At 33.7% G+C, this 25,021-nt stretch overlaps 1 protein-coding gene across 2 annotated transcripts in view; it reads right to left on the bottom strand.

The window, feature by feature from the left end:
- Positions 1-25,021, bottom strand: part of PDGFC (platelet derived growth factor C) — a 214,550-nt gene that overhangs the window by 79,464 nt on the left and 110,065 nt on the right. For both annotated transcript variants that reach the window (XM_031935310.1, XM_026454137.1), the window contains one exon: positions 12,764-12,959. In XM_031935310.1, the coding sequence (XP_031791170.1) occupies positions 12,764-12,959 (196 nt within the window). The remainder of the gene's footprint in view (positions 1-12,763; positions 12,960-25,021) is intronic.

Genomic DNA, 25,021 nt, shown 5'->3' with positions numbered 1-25,021 from the left:
GCCAAACTGGTCTCGATCTGCTGACCTCTGGTGATCCGCCCATCTTGGTCTCCCAAAGTGCTAGGATTACAGGCATGAGCCACAACATCTGGCCTCAGGCAGTTCTTTATAGCACCATGAGAATGGACTAATACATTAGCTAACTATCTGTGGTCACTTGATAGAAGAGTCTTAAGTTAACACTTCCTTGTATGAATCCCTATATGTTTCAATGTAAGTCTTTACCTATCCAGGAAAGTTATTTTATTATGACATATCTCTAGCAGAATGGTATGATTATTTCTAGATCTGATGCAATATTGGTCTCTCCTCTTCTCAGGTCACATGTAAAATTTCCCTGTTCAACACGAAGAAAAAAGAGAAAGGCCATGTCTTCTTATCAGAATGGACACTTAACACTTTAAGTTATTCTTTGGTTTGTTCAATATAAATGTCTGTAATTCAGCAATATTGAAATTGGTCGTTTTGTTTCTCCCACAGCTTGTGCTCGGGGGCAAATGATAATATATCTTTCAAATAAAAAGCATTGGGATGATTTAAAGGTTTTCTTTGCACACAAGTGCACAGGTAACCCTATTCCCACTCCTACCCAGAGTGATAACAAAGAAAAAAGTAGTGGTAAGAGAGCAACGTGCTTTCTATTACTCCATCAAGCAGAAAAAAAATTAGGCAATCTCTAAGTCTGAGAAAATACATACCTCTAAAGTTTTGTGTTTGAGAAATAACAAAATATCTCCAACTAAAAAATAACAAAATTCCTCCAAGGAGGGATTGCCTTCAATCTCTCCTTCAACATACTGTGCATGCTTCTATGAGCATTCTCTTCCTAAAATATGGACCAGTACATGAACGTGTTCTGCAACAAAACCATTTCTTCTGATAGCCTAAAAATGGAAGTTCGAATCTCTCAGCTTAGTATTCAAAGTTCTTCACAATTTGATCCTCTCTACCACTGCACACCCACCACTTACCATACCTCCAAGGCATCTCAGGCTCCAGAGAAACACATTTTTCTCAAATTATTTTCTCTATCTCCAGTCTAACACTATTTGTAGTTCTTATTTCTGTGTAACCTATCTGTCATTTTATTTTCAGTAACTGTTCCTGAGTATCCATTAGGTAGTAGTCAGCTACTGACATCTTGCCTATTCTTCAAGGCCCAATATACATTACATTCACATATATCTCCTCATTATGACTAATCTTTCTATGCTTCAATACTTAGATTACTTCTTACTTAAAGCCACAGCACTGTAGCAGACACTATGTTTGCCTACACAACTACAACACACCCTCCTCTTCTTCCTTAATGCTGTGGTGAGTTGTTTAGGTCACTGGTTGAATGCTTGTGTCCCTGCAAAATTCATATGTGATATCCTAACCCCTAAGGTGACGGTATTTGAAGGTAGGGTCTTTGGGAGGTGATTACGTCATGAACGGGATCAGCACTCTTATAGAAGAGGCCCACGAGAGATCCCTCGCCCATTTAACAATGGGAAGACATATGTATACATGTGCCATGTTGGTGTGCTGCACCCATTAACTCATCATTTACATTAGGTATATCTTCTAATGTATGTATACATATGTAACAAACCTGCACGTTGAGCACATGTACCCTAGAACTTAAAGTATAATAATAAAAACAAAACAAACAAACAAACAAACAAAAAACAATGGGAAGACACAGAGAGAAGACAGTCATCTTTGAATGACCACTACTTTTTTCTTTGTTATCACATCTTTGAGCCAGGAAGCCAGCCCTCCCTTGTCAGATACAGAAATCTGCTGGTGCCTTGATCTTGGCCTTCCCAGCATGCAGAACTGTGAGAAATAAAATTCTGTGCTTTATAATCCACCCAGTTTATGGTTTGTTACAGCAGTCCAAATAGGATGAGGCAGAAACCACCATGCTCCAGCACATGTATGACTTAGAAGCTAGCATGTAGTTAGTTAAATTGTTAAATAGTTAAATTGTTCTCAGTTATGTATTTGAGATAGGGCAAACATTGATCGACTTTAGATATTTTTCAGTTCAGTATGCACTTCTAAGGTAGTCATTAAAAACAGAAACGGAGATGGGCTCCTAAAGCAAGCCTTGGGGATATGTAATAAACACTTTAAGCCAATCTGCTTCCCTGCCCCTTGCCAGTGGCTGAGGTAGACATACCACAGAAAGGAACCATAGCATCATCCACAACACCCGGCAAATGTTCTTTGCTGACCTTATAGTAGGGTTCCCACAACATATCTTAAAGAGGTACTGAATTGTTTGTTTGTTTATCCTTTTTCTTGCTATCATGAACAAGACTGAAATTGTGAATTACAGTTCAAAACCCAGTTACATATCCTCAGGTCTGTGTTGTAGATTCAGGATGGGGAGAGTGATGCCTTTGTATCTCTCAGGGCTAAAATTTAAGATTGCTTATGCTAAATGTGGACTAGTAGTTCCTTTCCTTTTTCTCAATCCTTTTAAGGGGCTCATGAAGACCTTCTGCTTAGAAAATAAATTCTTATGACGCACTTACTGGTCATTAAAGTCATCATCACCAAATAAACAATATTGCCTTGATTTCATTTGGAGGGTCATGCAATTAAGGAATATTTTTTATTGTTTTCATAAAATAACATTTCCTTAAAATTTTATCACCCACAACTTTCACTGGGTGATTGTAACAGTGATATAAGAAATCTATACTATCCTTGAAAACTATATCTACTAGAGTGAAACACAGAAAATGAGTGTTTGAATTTTTGAGATCTACATGGAAGGGTTAATCTATCCACTCTTGTCTCTCCATAATAAATTAATAACAATTTCTTAGAGACTGTTGATGGTAAAGATACACAGTTATGGTATAAATTAGAAAAGGAATAAAAAGTAGCCTAAACATAATCAGTAACAGTAATAACTGTACTCCATTGCATATTAGGATTGGCGGCATTTTATCTTAATTGTCTACATATTTGCCTCCCTCTTGACCCAGACTATGAGCTACTTGAGGACATGAGCAATCTCCTACTTACTGCTGTCTTCTAATTACCTACCACATTTAACTGTGGTTGGAATATTTGCATCCTTGCAAAACTCATATGTGAAATCCTAATCCCTTACTGTGGTAGGTAATTAGAAGACAATAAATGTTTGTTGAATTATAAGAGTAAATAAATGAGCAAATAATAAGGTCACATTTATTTTATTACAAACAGAAGGAAGATAAAAAAATGTCTAAACTTTTTTCATTTTAAAGAAAAACTGTAATTTTGATCATCTGACATTCTAAATATTTTAAAAATCTGTTTATTTCATTTAGCAGATGCAGCATTCCCATAACTCATTAAACTTTTTCCTGATTGGACCAGTTATAGTATTTGTTCTAAAAGAAACTCAGGTATTTTGGTAAAGATGAAGGACTATTTTAAATTGGACCCACTGATTAATCCATCCTTTTTCAAATGCTGTCTCTCGTCATGTTTCATTTCGTAAAATCTTACATACAATATGTGTATTATTTACTTCAGAAGAGGAACAAACAGAAAAAAAAATAAGAAGAAGATTTCTACTAAAACTATGTCCCTCTGGGCTGGGTGCAGTGGCTCACATGTGTAACCCGTGCACTTCAAGAGGCTGAGGCAGCAGGATCATCTGAGGCCAAGAGCAAGATCAGTCTGGACCATATAGCAAGACTCTGTTTCCATAAAAATAAAAATAAAAATAGCCAGGAATGGTGTGTGTACCTGTACTCAAGTTAATCAAGAGGCTTAGGTAGGAGGATCACCTGAGCCCAGGACTTGAAGCTGCAGTGAGACAAGATCACATTATTGTACTCCAGCCTAGCCAACAGAGCAAGACCGTGCCTCTACAAAAAGTGTCGTCCCAGGGATACCATATCACTGACATCAGAATCCTTGAAGGAGACGTAATCAATAAATAATAACCTATGACTGTAAAGCAGAGGACTAGAAGCCCACTGATAACTCATCCATGACATTTCTATATTTAGCCATCTATTTTCTGGCTCTCTCTCACTCCCTCTCTCTCTCTCTCTGTCTGTCTTTCTCCCTCCTCAGACAGCCTCTCTCAGGTCTTCCACCAGGGACCAGAAACCTTCATAAAACACTCACACAGACAACACTGAAATGAAAGTCATATTTCAGTATTTTTTACACAAAGATAGTCCTAGTAATCTATGTATATGCATATGTAATTTTCATTTTTCCCCTTTCTGCCTGCCCAACCTGAACACCCTGCACCACATTGTTTGCATATCCTGGTCAGGCTGTAAAACTAATAAAACCTAATTTGTATCCAACTTACTTAGTATATTGTAATAATAGAAATTTTCAATAGCATAAACACTTTGTTCATCCTATCTTTTTCTTTATAAAAGATTATTAAAGAAGGGCAACAGGGATATGAGGACATAAGTCAAACATCTTACTTGAGTATATCCTCTTTTAAAAACACAGCTACAAATACTGATCCAGATTTTTTAGACTTGCCTATGTTTAGCAATCAAGAAAATATTAAAAACATGGCCGTTTAAATTCTTACAATGTATTTAAGGGAGACACATTCGTATTTTATTTCCATAGCACTGCCATGGAAAATAGCTGATATTACCATCTTATCAAAGCGAAGTTTATATTTGAACTTAAGGGTACCAGGCACTGTGAAGGAAAACTTTATTTTGCTTGACAACAGTCTACATGTTAGTTGCATGATAGACAAAGTTATGCGAAAAACTCCTCTTGGTTCACTGCAACTAAAATTGTAGGATTGATGATAGAAAGAAAATTGTGGTTTTTAATGCAATACTGAACTGTAAGGAAAGTTAGATAATTCCTTGGGGATTATGATAAATCAAAATTTCAGTAAGGTAAATATGTCCTGGAACATGGTGGTTATCTACTGAAAGCTGGTATGCAAGGAGCAGAGTTTAATGGGCCACAGGAGGCACAGAAGCAGCCAGGGATGGATATAACCCTGTTCATGCTTTCTCTAACATTTGTCTCTGTAAAATGGACCACTCAGTGAGACAGTATAGGGACATATCAGTAACCAGTCTGACGACTGACTTCTCAATAGCCATAGGACAATGGAATGGTATCTTCAAGACACTGAGAAAAAGTAAACACACAACCTAAAACTATATATCCAATCTAACTAACTTCTAAGAATGAAAATTTTAACTAAATGATAACTGTGTATTTATTACCAATAGGCTTTCACTTAATAAATGTTTAAAGACTGTATTTAAGGAAGAAGTAAAATAATCCTACAAGAGAAAACATTCTGAAAATCAAGAAGAAACGAGGAGCACCAAATGTAGACATAACTGTAAAGATAAATAAAAGTGATTACACAAAATAATAAAAAACAATGTCTAATTTGTAGAGTAAAAAATATGAAACATTTATCTCAATAACCATCACACACAAATCAGGAGTGGTAGTAACTGCAGTGAGAACCAAAACCAGCTTGGACAATAAAGACCAAAACCACCTACCCTACCCAATTCACTGTTTACAGTAACATGATTTATCTGTTTTACTGTCTTCAGTAGAGTCCAGGAGATTCTTGCCAAGGACAATAACTTTACTGTTCATTATAGGAAATTCCCAAAAGAACTGTTAACTTGTTCAACTGAAGCATCAACAGTTTACTACCTAATACTACTGAACTCCTGTCCTCAAAATCCTTGCCTTGGTATTTCTGCCTCTTCCAAACTATTATATCCTGATTCTTGCCCAGTCCTAATCAAGTCCCCAAACTGAAAAATTTATCTTAGACCAAACTCCAAATTAACAAAATCTGGTGTAGCTTTTCTTCCTCCAATTCACTATTAAATCTGTCAAGGTAAAATTTTCCATCACCACAGAAAGCAAATAAACTCAGCTCTGTTTTCTCAACATAGTGCCATAGTGTCTTAGAAGCTAGCATTTAGTTAGTTAAATTGTTCTCAGTTATGTATTTGGGATAGGGCAAACGTTGATTGGCTTTAGATATTTTTAAGTTCAGTGCACTTCTAAAGTAGGCATTAAAAACAGAAATTGATGTACAGTCTAAATTAGCAGAAAAGAAAAATGGAATAAGAAGACAAGCTAAATGAATGCAAGAAAGGAAACGGAAGCAACAGGAAAATGAGTACAAAACATGTAACAGAATAGAATCCAAAATATCCATACAAACAATCAATGTACTAGATTAAATTCCACAGTGAAAATACAATGATTTCTTTGGAATTTTTTAAACACTACTCATGTTCCTTTCTAGAGAGACAACTATAACATACACAGACACACATACTAACATCACTGTACGCATACAAACAAGGACATAAGAAAGTTGAAAGTAAAAGAATGGAAAGAAAGCCAGACAAAACCAAAATTACTTGATGTTGCTACATTAACATTAGGCATAATATACTTTGAGGCTTAAAACAAAAGATTAGTAACAATAAAGAATATTACATTTCTGAAATTGCTTGCATCAACTAACATAATTTTAAATGACATAAAGCTTTCAACAGACCAACAAGGTGAAATTTGCAAATATATGTATCCTCTATTAAAATAATTTAATGCAACTGTCTCAGAAATTAATATATCACAAAGAAAATATCAGACAAGATACAGATGCTGTGCACAACTGCAAAAGTTGATGTAATAGGAACATAAATACACTACTGCAAGAACATGCATTCTTTGAATAAAGAATATTTGAAAAAACTAAATATCTGAAGCATATGAAGCAATTATTAAATTTCGAATAACCTCATTCTTTATTCAAAACACAATTAACTTACAAATCTATAACTGCATTTTAAAAACTCATATATATATGAAAATTTAAAAATTGCTTCTATATAATCTATGCTTTAAAAGAAGAAAACAATAGATATTGTAAAAATCTTAAATTGGACATAAAATAAAATACCACAATATCAAAATTGGCAGGGTACATTTAAAACAGAATATCTATAAAGAAATTATTAAGTTTATATGAACAATTTAAAAATAAAACAATTAAAATAACATTCAACTTCAGAAGTTAGAAAGTACTTCATAACAGAAGAAAACAAAGGACATAATGAACGTAACAAAATAAATTTAAAAAAATATATATAGAGAGAGAGAGAGAGAGAAGCTAGCTATGTGGAGAATGAGTTGTGCTTTGTGGAAAATTATTCATAATTTCTGCTTTGAATAATTCCCTCCTGGCTATTTAATTCCAATTCTATTGAAGCTCAGCACCTTTCATTGCCTTTGAACTATTTTACAACTCAGTAAGGTATAAATGATATCAAATAAGAATAATTATTGTCTATAGACATATAAATAATGTCCAGTGGAAGTTTAATTGACTTCTCTCCCTCACTGTGGAAGAGGCCATTTTTGTCTCCATTTGCATATTTATTTATATATTCCCAATCTATAACTGTGTCTGTTCTTTGAATTGTTATTAAACTGGTTATAACATCTGATTGACCCCTTTATTAATAAGTTAAATAAAACATTTAATACGTGTTTACTTAACATCTGCAGAGAAGTCATAATTTTACCTTTTAAAAACATTACTCTTTAACCGTCATAGCAGAGCCAAAATTTGTTTCTTTGAAAGAACAATGAATAAGCCAAACTATAGGCAAGACTGAGAAAACAGAAAAGCAAAGCAAAATGAAGAGGAGTGAGCACAAAACAGTATTTTAAGACAAAAGACATAAAGATGCAGCAGAAATTAAAACCTATTAAGGACACATCGTGTAAACACTAATGACAATAAAACTGAAAACTTCAAAAAAATGCCTAGAAAACATAATATGAATAATTGTCTTTAAAAGTGGACTCATAAATGGATGCTAAAAAAATTGTGCAATAGACTGTCACAGAACAAGATTTGCATGTTTTTAAAGTATATCCCCCAAAATCACATTGATTACAGTGTAGAAAAACAAAGCACATTCACAACAGAGAAATCTGGTGGATAGTCATCAAACTCATGTCATGGATAATGCAAGAAAGTGGCATTATAAGCAATCAGAAATACTTATGACAAAAGCATTCTGGACAATATATTTAAGCAGGACCTAATTATGAAGAAATATTAAGATGAATTAATATTGAGAGACAGTCTGTAGAATGGTCAGGAATTGTTCAAAATATCAATGTCATGAAAGGTAAGAAAAGACAAGGAGACTCTTCCACACTAAAGAAGACGAAAGAGTTACAATAATCAAATGCAATATAAAATTTATAATTTTTTATTAGGTCAAAATGATGAAAAAATGATTTAAAACCATTTGGGGATGATGGGAAACACTGGGTAAGAGTTTCATATTAATGTTCAATTTATTTCACATGATAGTGGTACTGATGTTCCATGGGAAATATCCCTGTTCTTAAACAACACACAGTGGGTACAAAGTGCCATAATGTTGGCAGCTTACTTTTAAATCCAAAAGAAAAGGATAACAAAGATATTTTCCCTAAGGGGAAAATGCCTCTTAGCAAAATAAAAATGAAGGAAAGTACTTCAAATGATAAAGTAAATTGAAGAAAAACAAAAACAAAAACAAAACATAAACCTTCATCAACCATCATACTCAATATTGACATGTTAACAGCAAACCCTTTAGTCCCAGTGGCTGCAGGCAGAACAATTTCAGCAAGAAAATTAATAATGATAGATTTTGGTTATAAGACAAAGAATAAAATAAATATTATTAATTTTTACTAATATAAATGACAGAAGGAAGAAATGAAAAAAGGAAGGACAGACGAACTTTCTTTGCTGAAGAATTCCAAATAATATACGCATATACCCTTTAGAAGGTGGAGCGTAATCAGTATCTCCTTGAGTGTGGGCTAGAGTTAGCTACGTATTTACAAATAATAAAATATTAAAGGAAAATATATTACCTTACCAGAGCAGAAGCCCAGCAGACACCACCATACATAAGTGATCAAAGCTAACATCACCACTAAGAAGTAAGGCTGGTTGTATGTACCTCCTGATATGATAAGAGCATATCACCTATTTGGAATCCTTCCCCAAAACTTTTACTCTCAGTGTAAGCATGACAAAACATGTGAAAACTGGGGGGATTTTCTACAAAATACCTGACCAGTACTATCCAAAACTGTCTAGCCACGAGACACAAGGAAAGAGAAACAGTCACAGATTCTAGGTGACTAATGAGACATTACAACTAAATGCAATGAGTTTAATCTGAAAAAGATCCTGTAACAGAAAAAGGTGATAAACTGGAAAGATTGCTGACATCCAAATAAGACCTGTAGTTTAGTTAATAATACTGTATGAATGTTGATTCTTAGTTACGCCAATATGCCAAAGTTATGTAGGATGCTAACACTGGAGGAACCTGAGTTAAAAGTGTACAAAACTCTCTGTACTATCTTTACCACATCTTGTAAATCTGAAGTTATTCCAAATCTAAAAGTTTAAGTTAAAACAAAGAATAAAAGCAGGAAGACGACAAAGGTATATACTAATTCAATCAACAACCTAATAAGAGATAGAAAAAGAACAGTGAAAGACTCAAAAGACAAAAATATTTCTTCTCACAAACAATATCATCTTTTGCATAATAAAATATAATTTCTACAACTGTCAAAATAAATGAAAAAGCTTAATAAGTTTTCTAGACATAAGATCAATACTAAAAAATCAATTACATTTCTTTTTTTGAGACGGAGTCTCGCTCTGTGGCCCAGGCTGGAGTGCAGTGGCCGGATCTCAGCTCACTGCAAGCTCCGCCTCCCGGGTTTACGCCATTCTCCTGCCTCAGCCTCCTGAGTAGCTGGGACTACAGGCGCCCGCCACCTCGCCCGGCTAGTTTTTTGTATTTTTAGTAGAGATGGGGTTTCACCGTGTTAGCCAGGATGGTCTCGAACTCCTGACCTCGTGATCCACCCGTTCTAACACCAGCAATATACAGTTAGAAATGTAGTGTCAAAGAAAGATTTTAGCAATAGCCTATAAGGAATCTAGAACTAACTCTAAATAATGGATTATTCATAATAACATCATTATGAGTAAAATTTTAAAAGCATATAAACATTAAAGAAGACTCCAATAAATGAAGCAATGTAAATAAAGTTCTCAAGGACAGAGTCATTATTACTGTGATGTCAGTTCTCTGCAAAATGATCTATACATTCAATGTTCTTACAATAAAAATGACAATAGTAGTTTTCAATGAATTTTACAACCTATTTCTCAAGGTTGAAAAGGTTGAAACCAGTAGCTTTCAATGAACTCTACAACCTATTTTTATACTAAAAAGCAAAACAGCCAGAATGCTTCAAAATGGGAATAAAATAAGGTGAGATTTGCTCATCACAAAGCTTCTAGAATGCTACAGCAGTTAAGACGGTGTCATTCAATTAAGAAAAACAAGCCTGAGTAACAGAAGAAACAGCAGACTACATATAGAAACCCAATCTGCAAGCTAGCTGGCTTTGCACTTCATTGGGGAAAAGAATGACTATTCAATAAATGATGTTGGCATACTATTGGATACCCTCCTGGAAAACCTCATACCACAAACATAAATAGATTCCAGATAAATAATGAAAAATTAAAGGCAAAATTTAAATAGACAAACAGATCAATAAAAAGGAGCAAAAGACATGAGCGGGCATGATAAAAAGGTAATATGAATGGCCAATATTATAAATATAAAAATTTCTCAACCTTATTAGTAATCAGAAAAACAAAATAAAACCAATGAGAAGGTACAATTTCACACTTACGCATATTACAATTTTTTTAAAAGACAGATCAGAAGTTGGTGAAAATGCTGTGCAACAAAAATTTGCATATATTGTTGGGAAATGTATAAACTGATCACTTTGAAAAAACAATTTAACTCTACCCAGTAAAGCTGAAAATATAAATGTCTTAAAACACTGAAACCATTCTCAGAAAGTCTCAAAGTTTTCTTCCTCTTTTGCATAAGGAGAACTGGAAACAAGTCAAATGTTCATCAAAGCAGAAGACCCAAAAAAGGTTATTTCTATGATGAAATATTATACATCAAAGACAACAAATGATCTAATAAGCTATCTGCCTCAATATGAACTAATTTTAAAAGCATAATTTTTTTTTAGTTTTGCTTGTTCTGAAACATATGTTAAATCATAAAAGAAAGCACACAGTATTACTCCATTGATATCTATTTCAGAACAGCCAAGGAATTAACTATTTTTGTAAGATCACACATAGAGAAATATGTACTTCTTATAAAATTCCAGAGAAAATTAGGAGAATGAGTAACAAAATTTAGGACAATGATTATATTTGTAGTGACAAGAAGGCGTCATCAGGGAAGAATATGGGTTGTGGGTGTCACATGGCTCTCTTGGTGTTGACCTGTGGGAATTGGAACTCTAGGAAAAAGCACAAGAAAGTGCTAATAATACTCCAGTGACTGCTACTTTTGTAATGAAGTCCTTTGTCTCTGACCCAGAAGTCTCCTGTCTTCCATTAGCATCCACAAAAGGGATATAGGATTACTTACTACTTTGCAAGTAGGGCAAAATCTTACACCCCTTGTAATTTTTGACAAGATTATGTTTACATAAGAAAAAGACAAGAGGTGCAGTACAGCATGATGAAAACCTGACTAAATAGGTGTTAGGAAAAATGGGTTTAGCATTTGTTTAGGTACAAAATCTGAATGAGATGTTGCGCATCTGCTTTATTCCTCTGGTCGTCTTCTAAAGATAATCAGGGTAACTTCTAGTTCTCAAAGTCTAAAATTATAGATGTAAGGAAAAAAACAACATGAAATGTACAGTCACAGAAAGAACAAATGTGAAGAATATGTAACCATGTAAATGTTAAAGATAAAAACTGTGATGAAAGCAAGTACAAAGTTTATTTCATTTGTACTGAAATATTTATTTGTAATATACCATGAGATGAAAATTCTCTTTTAACTTGTATATCAAAGAGAAAATAAAAAATCCAGTGAAGAAGTTCAAGTAAAATATTTTCATGTTATACAAATGTCACTGAAGTGAAAAATCTTCAGTAAGACCACCCAACCTTGACAAGTGTATTCATATGGGATTTACAGAGTAATATTTGTATGACATACAGTAGGTGGTCTTTTGTGTGGGTGAAATACTCCAGCTGACTTTGGTTCATGGATGCTTCTAGGATAATTATGGTGAATTCCTACCTGGCAAGGCATAACGTTAGCCTAAATATCTAATGCTGCTTTCTGAACTGTATGTCTTCTTTGTGATGTAATATTCAAACTTCTTAGTCCTGTGCATGTGTATGTATCCAGGTAATATGTACCCGTGGATAGAGCTTTTTCTTTTAGTAGCTTATCATTTATTTTATTGATTTGACTATGAGGAAGGTCAAATATAAGATTTTCAGCACTAACCACAACTTACGTTTTCTAGCACAACTATATTCCTTTATACAGCTTTGCATTCTCTATTCCCTATTTTAAATGGTTTTATTCCATATATGCTTTTTTACCACAAATTATATTAAATCATTTTAGAGTAGGTAGAAAATAATGACTATGTACGCACAATGTGTCTTCTGATTTTAAATTAAGACTTCAAATAAAACATAGCTTCAATGAGGCTGGAAATTTCTTAGATCATCAGAAAAATAAAACAAAAGATGTAACTTAAAATCAGATCATCAAAATTAAGCAATTTGAAAGACTTTAACAGTTGTTACATTGTTGGAATTTCAAGTATGATAACTTACTTGCATATGTCATCTTCTGGGTCTTCAAGCCCAAATCTTTCATCAAACGTAAGTTGTATCCATACATTTTCCTCTACTGCTACTAATCTCCATACCAAGACCGTATTTCTTGGATAAGTATGAGGAAACCTTGGGCTGTGAATACTTCCATTAGTAGACACAGTAATAATTCTCTCATGCTGAGGATCTTGTACTCCTAAAGCAAAAACATAGACACAGGCATACATTTAGAGCACAGATTTCTAAAATTATAGTTATCAAAACAAATGTTTATTATTTGCACTTTACCTCAGACAAGTGCTGAGTGTGTTTTATATGATATACGCCAAATACCAATCTTACCAGAACTGATCCGGAAAAAAGATTATTTTATCATTATTGAATAAAAACCTGTTTCATATTTATACTTGAAAGAACATAGCAAATTACTCTTTCAAGGAATTTAATTACTGAAATGTCAACTATAAACTCTTTTGGAGTCCTAAAATCACAATAAAGCTGAGTGAAGATTCAAATTTCTGAGAAGTTATCAAATACGAGACATTTTAGAATAAAAATAAACTAGATATAATTCTATTTTTAAAAACACAAATAATGATTTTAATTCCCTAACTTAAAAATAAGAGCTGCAGAGCTACAGTCAACTAATTATTCAAAGATTTGCATTAATTTTATATATGGAAAAATAAGAAGGGTATTAAGATAGTTGAGGAAAATGAAATGTGAGGATAAAAGAGGTAGAAGTGGATTAGTAGAAAAGACTGTTTTCAGCTTTTCTCACTGATCTTTGAAATGTCAATTAGCATACCATACCACACACCATTTATAGCTTCTAACCTCCTTTTATTACCATTGCTTTAAAAACTGAGCTGGCAAAAGGTTCTTAATAACAACTCATTATTTGGACCCATAACTTCTGGGGGAAAAAAATGGCATGCAATACAAGCTCAGAGCTTCACATGAACTGGAATCACTAAATAACCTCAAATCTTAAATGACTCTGAAAAGTAAAGCAAGATCAAAATAATGGTCTCAGCTTCTTGTTATAAGGGATCTATTAGCAGTACATGAAAATATTAAAATCCAAAAAATGTTGCAGGACGTCTCAATGCATGAATACACAAATATGAATTTTAAATCTCCAAGGGCAGAGTATAGTACAAAATGGCTTCCAAGTTTACTAGGCAAGGTATCTTTTCACATTTATGAAATGCTAAAACATACTGTTAATAATATCTCTCTACCTTTTTATTGGAATGTTGGGGAGAGAATTGAGGGAAAGGGCAAGCTGGCACTGCTGAGAAAAGAAGTATTCCTATACTCAACCAGTTAAGATTTAATAATGAGATGAAACCCACAATTGATAAGTAATAAAATAAGCAGTCATTAAACCACTACAAAAAAATGTAAGAACTAGGCTAGTTATAGGCTCCAGGCCATAAAAATCCATTTAAGGATGCTAACTTCCAATGAGAAAGAAAAAACTTTTAAATATCCCATATTGAATTTCTAATATTATTTTATTTTTAAAAAAGTAAAAGCCTTAGACTGGACCTTGAACACATGAAGTGATGTGCATGGTAGGATATCTGACAATTTTTTAGTGCAACTTTTATATACTCATAATATCACAACAGTCCTTAGCAATGCCTCATTGGTTTTCATAATTTGGAGATATGCTGCACAACACTGAACACTGTATTTGCAGTAAGATCATGGAGAGATTACCATTACATTATAAGCACCATTTTTCACTAATTTGCCCCTCAACATCCACTCTCTTATATACACTTAATTACTCTCCAATATAAGATATTGTATTCACTGCCTTTGGATATGTGCCATCAAGCTGTGTAATGGAGTTTACTAAGCCCTATGAAATCATAACATTTTAGATTAAACCCTACATTTTTCTTCTTTCTTCCTTTTGTCTTTGGATTATAGTTTTCTGCCGCTTCCTCTTCTCCATTTATTTCACTTCCAAAAACCTAAGTCCCTTTCCACCAATCTATTCTCTCTCTACTCAATATCTTAAAAGTCTGTGTCTTCTTTTATCTTCGCACCAGTGATCTCACTTCCTTTATGATACTATGGCAGAATTCTAAAATGATCTCCCCCTGTCCCTCATCCTTTCATAATCCTCTCCTTGAGTGTGTGAAATCTAATGGGATATTACTCCCATGATTAGGTTAGATGACTTCAAATTTATCAAGTTAGAGCCCACAAGTTAAACTGGGTCCTTCCTAAACCCAAAGAAATTTCAAACTGTGAGAGATACTTCAACAGGAGGGTGATTCTTTATTGCTGGCTTTGAAAAATGCAGAAAGTCATGTGCCAGTGGATGTGGGAAGCCTCTAGAAGCTGAGAACAGTCTAAGGATGATAACCAGCAAGGAAATGAACACCTCAGTTCTAAAAGATTGAGGACCCTGGTCAGCATGGAAGCAGACTGCTCTCCACAGCCTCCAGAAAGGAGTCTAGTCTGGGGGACACCTTTATCTGAACTTTCTAAGACTCTGAACAAGAATCCAGTCACACGGTGCCTGAAATTGTAACTGACAGAACTGAAGTTGATAAAAGATACTTTAAACTGCTAAATGTGTAGAAATTTCTTACATAATATTAGAAAACTAATACACCTTCTATCGCACACAAAGCTGTTTCAATTATGGGTATTTCTTTTTGCTCGCAACTGTCAGCACTAATTACAGTAACTGTAGCTACTTTTCATTTAGTATTTATGTTAATCAAAATATGTTAACATTATTTCACATTAATAAGATAACAATTTAAGAACATTGCTCTAAGAAACTTCCTGAAAGACACAATGTCAAGGGTCATGTATTAGTTAGACTATGATTAAGGTTAAAGAACAACCTCTTTAATCCTAAATTACCCCAAATAATTGTAACGTTTTATTTATGAGATATAATTAAATAACTGAATGCCTACATTCTTCTCAGTGCTTAAATTTTTCCTCAGCAGTAAGCACCCTATACAGAACATGTTTCCTCTTAATAGATGCTAATATTTGATACTGATATTGGCTGTAATAATATATATAAAATAATCAACACCTTTTCTATGCATATTATTTAGCACCAGTGTATCTCCTAAGAATATAGAAGGAATTATAAAGTGAGAGGAATTCTCCACATAGACAAATTTTATTAAGAAAACAGGCCGGGCGCGGCGGCTCACGCCGGTAATTCCAGCACTTTGGAAGGCCAAGACGGGCGGATCACGAGGTTAGGAGATTGAGACCACTCTGGCTAACACGGTGAAACCCCGTCTCTACTAAAAATACAAAAACTAGCCGGGCACGGTGGCGGGCGCCTGTAGTCCCAGCTACACGGGAGGCTGAGGCAGGAGAATGGCGTGAACCCGGGAGGCGGAGCTTGCAGTGAGTGTAGAGCGCGCCACTGCGCTCCAGCCTGGGCGACAGAGGGAGACACCGTCTCAAAAAAAAAAAAAAAAAAAAAGCAAAAGAAAATAAAAATAATGCTCGGCCCAAACACTGTGGCTCCTGTCTGTAATCCCAGCATTTTGGGAGATAGAGGTAGGTGGATCCCTTAAGCTTAGGAGTTTGAGACCAGCCTGGGCAACATGGTGAAACCTTGTCACTAGAAAAAAATAAAAAAATTAGCTGGACACGGCAGCATGTGCCTTCAGTCCCAGTTACTTGGGAAGCTGAAGTGGAAGGATCACTTAAGCCTAGGAGGTTGAGGCTGCAGTGAACTGTAATGGCACCACTGCACTACAGCCTTGATGACAGAGCAAGACCTTGCCTCAAAAATTAAAAAAAAAAAAAAATAAAAAAAATAAAAAAAAATTAAAAAGAAAGTAATGATCATAAACTCTTAAAACTTAAATTCATTAACTATTTTCAAATATTTCTTTTAAAAATGAGTTTCTCCCTATTGTCCGAAGTTTCTTCCAATAATGTACATATTTCAGAGGTACTTATAGTAATTTATATCAATAGTCCTTCTCATCTTGGCAACTAGTATTTTCGATGAATTATTTTTTTCCAATCAGATTTATTAAAATCTAGCCTGTACCTTATTTTCCTTCAAAACAAATGCCCTTTTATCCAAGGCACTCATTACAGTGTTTGGCATATAATCGAGAAAACTACATGGCTATTAAAAGATCTGAATTCTATTTTTATATCTTCAGTCATAAAGCGCATGGCTAAAATATATATACTTAAGTTTGTGTTTACATCCTTTTTTTCCTTTATAATTCACTATTCAATTAGACTATAATTAAACGTAATTTAAAGACTGAAAATCTGGGCCTTATTTGTGGTTAAAAAAAATGTAAATTTTCTTTTAAGTTAAATTGCTGCTCCCAAAAAAATCACCTTGAAATGCAAGGAGGTTTGCCACCAAACACTTAGGATTTGCAGATGACTGTCAAAGTTTTATGTAAACCTCACTTAAGCAACTAGGCCTATAATCAGAAGAAGAAAGAAAAAGAAGCAACAAACATTAAGTTTACCAAATTAAGACTCTGTGCTTATATTCTGTTGTTTTAACAGTCATTTTTTGAACATATAACTTTACTAGTATTTTAGGGATGAGAAAAGTACCCACTTGAGAATATTTTATTGAACATTTGCTTTTCCTATATCCAACAGACAATATACTCAAATTACCAAAAAACTCCACAAATGTTTATAGTCAAATAACTAAAATATTTATCACATGATCCTTGCATACTTGTATACTTTAACAAGAATCAATCTTGTACATGTTAGATAATGAGCTTGACACGAAAAATGAAAATATGTATAAAGGCTACATTTTAAAAATTATAATTATAGACAAATTCAGATTACCATACACAACCACTCTTAAGGTAGAGGTACTGAAAACTAAAATGAATAAAAAATTTAAAAAAGGAAGAGAGAGAATAATAACATAAATACTGTAAGCTTGTTGACTATATATGTAAATATACAATTCAGTCATATAGAATCACTATGTATCTGTAAGTAGCCAGTTTAGCACTTAAAATCAACACAATTCTATAGTGTTTACCATGTATCACATACTCTTGATTTCTTTAAAGAAATATTTATTATGGGTGAACGAAGGTGGTAGTGAGAGAATCATAAAATGCAATTCAAATTATAAACCTTCAAAATGCTACATTATTAATAAAGATAACACTAATGAGGAAGTTTCTGTATAATATACAACTCCTAAAAAATCATCTATGTCTTTATGCTAATGTTTTACATTGATTTTAGCAGAAATGTCAGATTAAAATTAGATAAAAAGAATTAGGTCTCTAATCTTGGTTTAGTTTGGCAGTTGTAGATTCTGCTCCCCTGTTTCACGTAGGCAAGACTGTATCAACGTGTCACCAGTAAACAGATCTGCCTCACGGATGTCCTGTGACATTTTGGATGTATTTGCTTGCGAATATGTGTTATTTTCAAACTATGTAAAAATGCATTTCTCTTAGAGTGAGATGCATGTATTTCCTATTCTTACTCCATAAACTGATAATACACACATTCACCCATTTAATTTGTGTTTTGCTATGCTCACTGTTTTTTTCACCTGTGATAACTTTTCTATACTCTAATGTTGCTAGTTTGTGGATATAGCTATTTCTGCATCTGCTTTCAATCTCCTTAATTCTCAACTAACAAAATTCATTTTTAACAACTGTTAGTTAAAATCATTGACACACACACACATATATATATATATAGTTTCACTGACTCCATGAGCTGGTGTGTTTTTGCCTAGGAAATCCAGAGTAATTTCATCCTAATCTTATTTGATTTTGTAGAGAGAAGGTATACTTGAGGTCCACAAAGCAAACAAATCTCTCTCCATCAATTTCAAACTATATAGATTTATTACATTTGCAAGCTTAATATTTTAAATTCTATTAATATAAAAGTATGATAATGGACTAGAGGGAAAACCGACTTTAGTTTCTGCTTTATCATCATTTCCTGTATCTTTAAGACAATAGCAAAATAGACCAACCAACAAAGCTAGTGTTGGTTACCTCCAACTATTTACCAATTACACAAATAAATATTCCTTAAGGAAAAGTAAAAAAAAGTGATTGCTATATTCAGTAAATCACGGAACTACTCCAGTTATTTAGAATATGTCCAGCTGAGGCTTCTGAGCTTATCCCAGAAGACAGTTAATCATTTTATTCCTGAAGGAAATAAATAACCAAAAATTATATATTGAGAACCTATTATGTTTCAAGTACTTCCATAGGTGCTTAAAAACGAAGCCCTGTCCTCTTCATGCGATAACCTCTAGGGCTGTAATTTGATTTCATTCCTAGACCAGCTATACTAGTAAATGAGCCAGTTTCAGATGTTACCTCTTTTGGAAGGCAACAGTTGATCCCTGGTGTACATTCCCTTTTGGAGTGAATATTTTAGTCATAATGTATGGATTTAGTTTTCTACCACACTACAATTCCTAGAAGGTCAGCTGTATTTATTGAAGCCCATAACCTGTTCCTGGCACATGGCACCACCTAATACCTATTGATACTCTAGAGAAACTTGACATTATACAAATGTGGCAGAAAACAATTTTACGTATTACTTCAACAATTCATCCTTCACTCCTGAACTTCCAGACACTGTATATGATAAAGATAATATGATTTACAATTTATAGACCCTAATAAAGTTCCCTAGTCTACATTTGATGTGTTACTCAAAGCTCATCCGTAATAACCTACATATTTCAGCAGAAAGTGGTAGGACTTAGAGTACGCATTATTGAGATTTGCCATTTTCTTCATATACCTACTTATTTTGAAAATATAAAACATTTTATAATGTACCACACCTTGCGAATGCCACAGTTATAGTCATTATTTTATCTAAACTGTAAAATATTATCCATTTATTTTAAGCAAGTCACTTGATATCTGAGGGTTTTTTTTTTTTTTTTTTTTTTTTTTTTTACAAACTGGAGATAATCACAGGCTGATTTAAAGTTCAAATGAAATGATATTTGTATAAAATAATTACAAATCAATATATAAGTAAATGGAAAAACACTGGCCATCATATTCTGTTTAATTCAAATGGAATGAGAGAGAAAATTTACCCAAAATACTAGATTTCCTGATGTCATCAGAAAGAAGACATACGTAAGACATAACACATCATTGGTCATCTGTATAAACCTTCTGATTTTACAAACATCAAATTGATTAAGCAAGAAGCAGTGGTTTTTAGACAATGATTTCAAATTTCTGATTTCCTTCTATAACTTAATTAAAGAAGGAGGAAAAGGAGCAACTTTGTAGAAATTTTATCATTTCTTTGACTTGATGCTGTCTTTAAAAAATACTTTGAGGTTCTCATGAATCTACTTAGAAGTACAAGAACTCAACCATTAGCCTGTTGTCTATGAACTCTGGTAAGAAATGGGGGCTTGTGTTCAGGAAGTACACAGCAAAGCTTCCATATGCAATGAAGGAATGTTACTATAGCCAGCATCTTCTCAGCATCCCTTAACACCACTATGAAGTAGCCACTGAATAAAGGTTGAACTGACCCTAGCCAGAAGTATTCCTGGAAAATCAATATAAGCCCATTTCCCTCACTGTGTGACTCACTCAGATAGGCCAATCAGAGTAAATACAATGGCTTTTTTTCCAAAAGTTGGGGACAAGACAATTTTGGGTATACAAGTGAGATTTCGAACTCCTGCAGCCATTTAGCCATCATAATGGAGTCTAGTCTAATGAAAAAGTTGATGCACAAAAGTGGGCAGATATGCAGTAGTACTGATAAATGGAGCTAGATCCCATCTCAAATCACACAATAAAATCACTGCAACTCTAGGTTTCTCAGTGTTGTGAATAAATAAGCAACTTTTATTATTAAGCCAGTAAGAGTTAGAACTTTCTATACTTACAGCCAAAATAATTATATAGTGAATATATGTTTGGGTTTACCTGGAATAGACTTATTTAAGTCTGTTATGCTGCTGCGATTATTATTACGATTGCCACTATTTCTGCCCTTGAAAATATCCCAGTTTGCATCAAAAAAGGCTCAGCGCTTGCAGTGAGCTGAGATCCGGCCACTGCACTCCAACCTGGGCGACAGAGCAAGACTCTGTCTCAAAAAAAAAAAAAAAAAAAAAAAAGGCTCAGCAGAGAGGATCTATAAAATTTTTCTGGCACTGAAGCATGTGACATAGAAATGCTAATGATTTGACAACATGGTATTTTTGCCTTAAGGTAATGGTAAAAATAATCTTATTTTTGTTCTATACAATGGGATATGACATTTTAAAATGAAGGCTCAATTATGGAAGAAAAATAAGCAATAATCTTCTTACTTATTATGAAACAGGATAAATGGCCAAGTATATAAACACAGAATCTCCTCAAAGCCTTTATTACATACCAATTAGTAATGAATATAATTGCATACACACACAATTACACACCCCACTTAGTGAAACATGTTTAGGCAATACTATAATTTTTTTATTCTGTTAAATTGTACATTAAAGAGGCCAAAACCAGAATGTGGGAGAAAAAAATTAGCAGTAATTCATATTACAAAAGAAGCATTCACCTTAAAGGTTCACTATCGATTTTTTAAATATGTAATCAACTCTCTTATTGAATTAAAATTATTATTCAATATAGAAAGTTCACATAAAATACTAGGTACCCTAAAATATCTGAAGCAGAATAATACATTTACATCTAATAATACTGTTGTGGCAAAAACTGGCTAATGTGGTTAACCACAAATTCACATTATATATCCTTTAAACAAACAACTTGAAGGAAAATATTTTCAGTAAAGAATTTCACATGTTTTGGAGACTAAGCATCTGTTAATTTTCTACCTGTGTTGGACATATAATTTACAATATTCAGAGCAGAATTTACAAGCAATTTAAAATATGGAAAGTAGCTACCTATTACTTTGTGAGCCTACAACACCTAGATAAACTACTGACATTCTGACAGAAGGATGTTTAAAATTTACCAATGAAAGTAACAACAAAAAGATAACCAAAAAAAATTTTACTATTTCATAGAAAAAATTCAAATAAGCCCATCAGTTTATGCTTTCAATGAATATTTAAAAGATACTTCAAATTCTGTTAAGCTCTGAATTGAGCAAAACAAATGAATTTTTAAAAATAAGAAAATAGAAACATATTTATTTTAGTTTTACTATATTTGGATTAATATATTAATGCTGAAAATGAGCCTTTACTGCTTCCCATTACTTTTAGCATTTTAGCTTCAAAAGTGAATGTATATAATGTATATCTGATGAACTTATGATTTTCTTACAAATGCTAATTGAGGGCAAGAAAAATACTAAATTAGGTCACTTCTATACAAATCATGTCCTTCTACCTTATGTGATTAAATAATGTCAATAAGTGATAAAGTGTTTACAATTCCATACATGATATTTGAAATTTAGAAGTTATATTTGTAGCAAGATGTTTGCTTTCAGCAGCAATTCCACATAACTCTATCAGGTATAAATAAAGGGCAATTATCCTGGGACATGATACTTAGTCCCTCATAGGCTAAGTTTAAACAAAATATGCTCATGAACACCCTATCCATTCAGCCCTGCTAGAAAAATTCCTCCCTACCCCACAATCCCGACCTGGAACAATTTTTGTCAATCTTAAAGTGATGTAAAAATACAAAAAAAAAATAAACATCAGGTTTTTAAAGAAATTAAAACCATAAAGTAATAAGAAAGCTTGGCTAGTTTGTGGGAAGAAGGGTTGCTTAAATTTTATTTCTCAAAGCAAAGACATTTTTAATACCAATGAGAACACCCAATTGTGCTGTTATTCCACTGCAGTGCACATTATTTTTATCATCTAGCTGATCTATTAAAAAAAAAAAAAGAGTGAAAAGCTTAAACATGAAGATTTTAAGTATCCTTTATTCTAGAATTGGCTTGACTATAACAACTAGCAGTATTCTTCAGCAACAGCTAGCTTTATGACAACAGCTTTAAAATTGATCTGAAGATCAAGGGACAGAGGGACTAAAAGAAGAGTTGAAACAGAATGGAATAGATTCCAGAAGACATATGCTTTTATTCAAAATAGGGACTGAACTGACTTTATGAGGTTCATCAGAAGTTCTATTAGCAAGGTGAGATTATTCTCTAACACCCCATTATCACTAGGTCCTTCAACATTATTGAAAAATACCTACTTCCTTGACTTCTGATCTCAGGGCCAACTTTGAAGAGTTATCTGTCACACTGGACATTGTCAGATGCCACAAGAAGATTTGAGTGTCCTCCTTTATGGCATTTGCACTGTTTATGTGAGTGTAATCCCCTACCCAGCAAATGGAGCGGCTGCATTCACGACCTTTGAGCAAATGAACTGACATGTTGGAAAACCATTTCCTTGACAATTCTTTTCCATGAAATCTAATTCTGTAGCTGAAAACTCTCCACTATGTTCCTTATAAATCCATCCATCCCTCTAAAAGAAATGTACCACTACCTAAAGAAAGAAAGCAAAGATATGGACAAACACCTGACACGGGGTGCAGAGGAGAAAACTAATTGGAAAAAAAATGCACAAATCATACTTATTTAATTGCAGCAATAGTAATAGTACTAATTATCTTGACAAATGTCTTTTACTTCTTTTCTCAAGTGTAGCTATGCCTTTTTAAAGAAAGATATGCTGCCGGGCGCGGTGGCTCAAGCCTGTAATCCCAGCACTTTGGGAGGCTGAGACGGGTGGATCACGAGGTCAGGAGATCGAGACCATCCTGGTCTACACGGTGAAACCCCGTCTCTACTAAAAATACAAAAAACTAGCCGGGCGAGATGGCGGGCGCCTGTAGTCCCAGCTACTCGGGAGGCTGAGGCAGGAGAATGGCATGAACCCGGGAGGCGGAGCTTGTAGTGAGCCGAGATCGTGCCACTGCACTCCAGCCTGGGCGACAGAGCGAGACTCCGTCTCAAAAAAAAAAAAAAAAAAAAAAAAAAAAGAAAGATATGCATAATGCATAATGTAAGACTTAAAATATGAAACTATTTAAAATACTTGAATTAAATGTAAAGATCCATCACTGCACAACCACATAAACCATCAAAGCATTTCTTTTATAGCAGTTATCATGCTGCAACATTTGATCATAGTGAAAAGTAAACCAAGGCAATTTCAAGATTTTTGAGGGAGAAGCAAAATACCAATTTTAAAAAGAACTGATATAATTATTACTGGCCAATTAAGAAGAAACTTATTTAGTTCTTTCTGCCCAATTGAAATAATTATAAACAGACAATGAAAAAATATAAGAAACAACAGAATAATAAATTCAACTTTGAGAAACATACTCCTACTCTTTTCAAATCATGGTAATAAAAATAATTTGCCAGGAAAAATTATCTCTAACGTGTCAGAGAATATACAGAAGTGGGAATGTAGACATTTTTGCAGTTTAAAGATTATTAGGAACATACAGTAAGAGGGCATTGGAATGACTACATGGAAACTTATTAAGTGCAAAGACAGAAAGTACTCCCATTAGGAAGGAAGGCATTCACGTCCACACTTGCTGATGTTGAAGAATCGGATAAGAGTATTATACTTCCTAAACAAATTCTCTTGCTGTAATATGGTTCAGTGTATCAACCTTAATTACATGAAAGTACAACAGAGTTTCTGATAAGCAAAGTTTAAAAATTCAGAGTAAATAAAAATATACGTTTCGCTTACCTTTTAAATGTTCTTTCTCCTCTTTTCTATGCCAGTCCAGATGCTTGGATATAGTTCCTCCCTGCCAGTAGATGGAGATAGTAAAATTGAGTCTTTCGGTGACCTCAAATCCTAATCTAGGTGGTTCAGAATCTTCAATTTCAGATTTTGGGAGTTAAAAAAATTTGAATGATTGGAAAGACACATAAGCTTGTAAAAATGACTATCCGAGTCAGTCAAATGAACTTTTATTCATAGACATTTGTACTAATCTTTAAGGGAGCGGGTCTTGGCTGGCATAGAAAAAAATAAAAGAAAGAGCATTATTTGGTAGGATTTATTCCCTTGACTCTTCATTCTTCCCAGATCTTGCTCATTAACTCAACTAATAGCTATTGAGTATCTACTCAAAATTGCAGATTACTAGCCAGGTACTTTCATATACATTATCTTTTAATGCTTTTAATAACCCTGCAAAGTAGCAATTATTATCGCTTAACATCTTGTCCCAGAAACTACATATTTAA

This window comes from Piliocolobus tephrosceles, chromosome 3 (genome assembly GCF_002776525.5).
Source record: "Piliocolobus tephrosceles isolate RC106 chromosome 3, ASM277652v3, whole genome shotgun sequence".
Classification (NCBI taxonomy): domain Eukaryota; kingdom Metazoa; phylum Chordata; class Mammalia; order Primates; family Cercopithecidae; genus Piliocolobus; species Piliocolobus tephrosceles.
The sequence above is the reverse complement of the archived record's forward strand: the minus strand, read 5'-3'. Positions and strand labels throughout refer to the sequence as shown.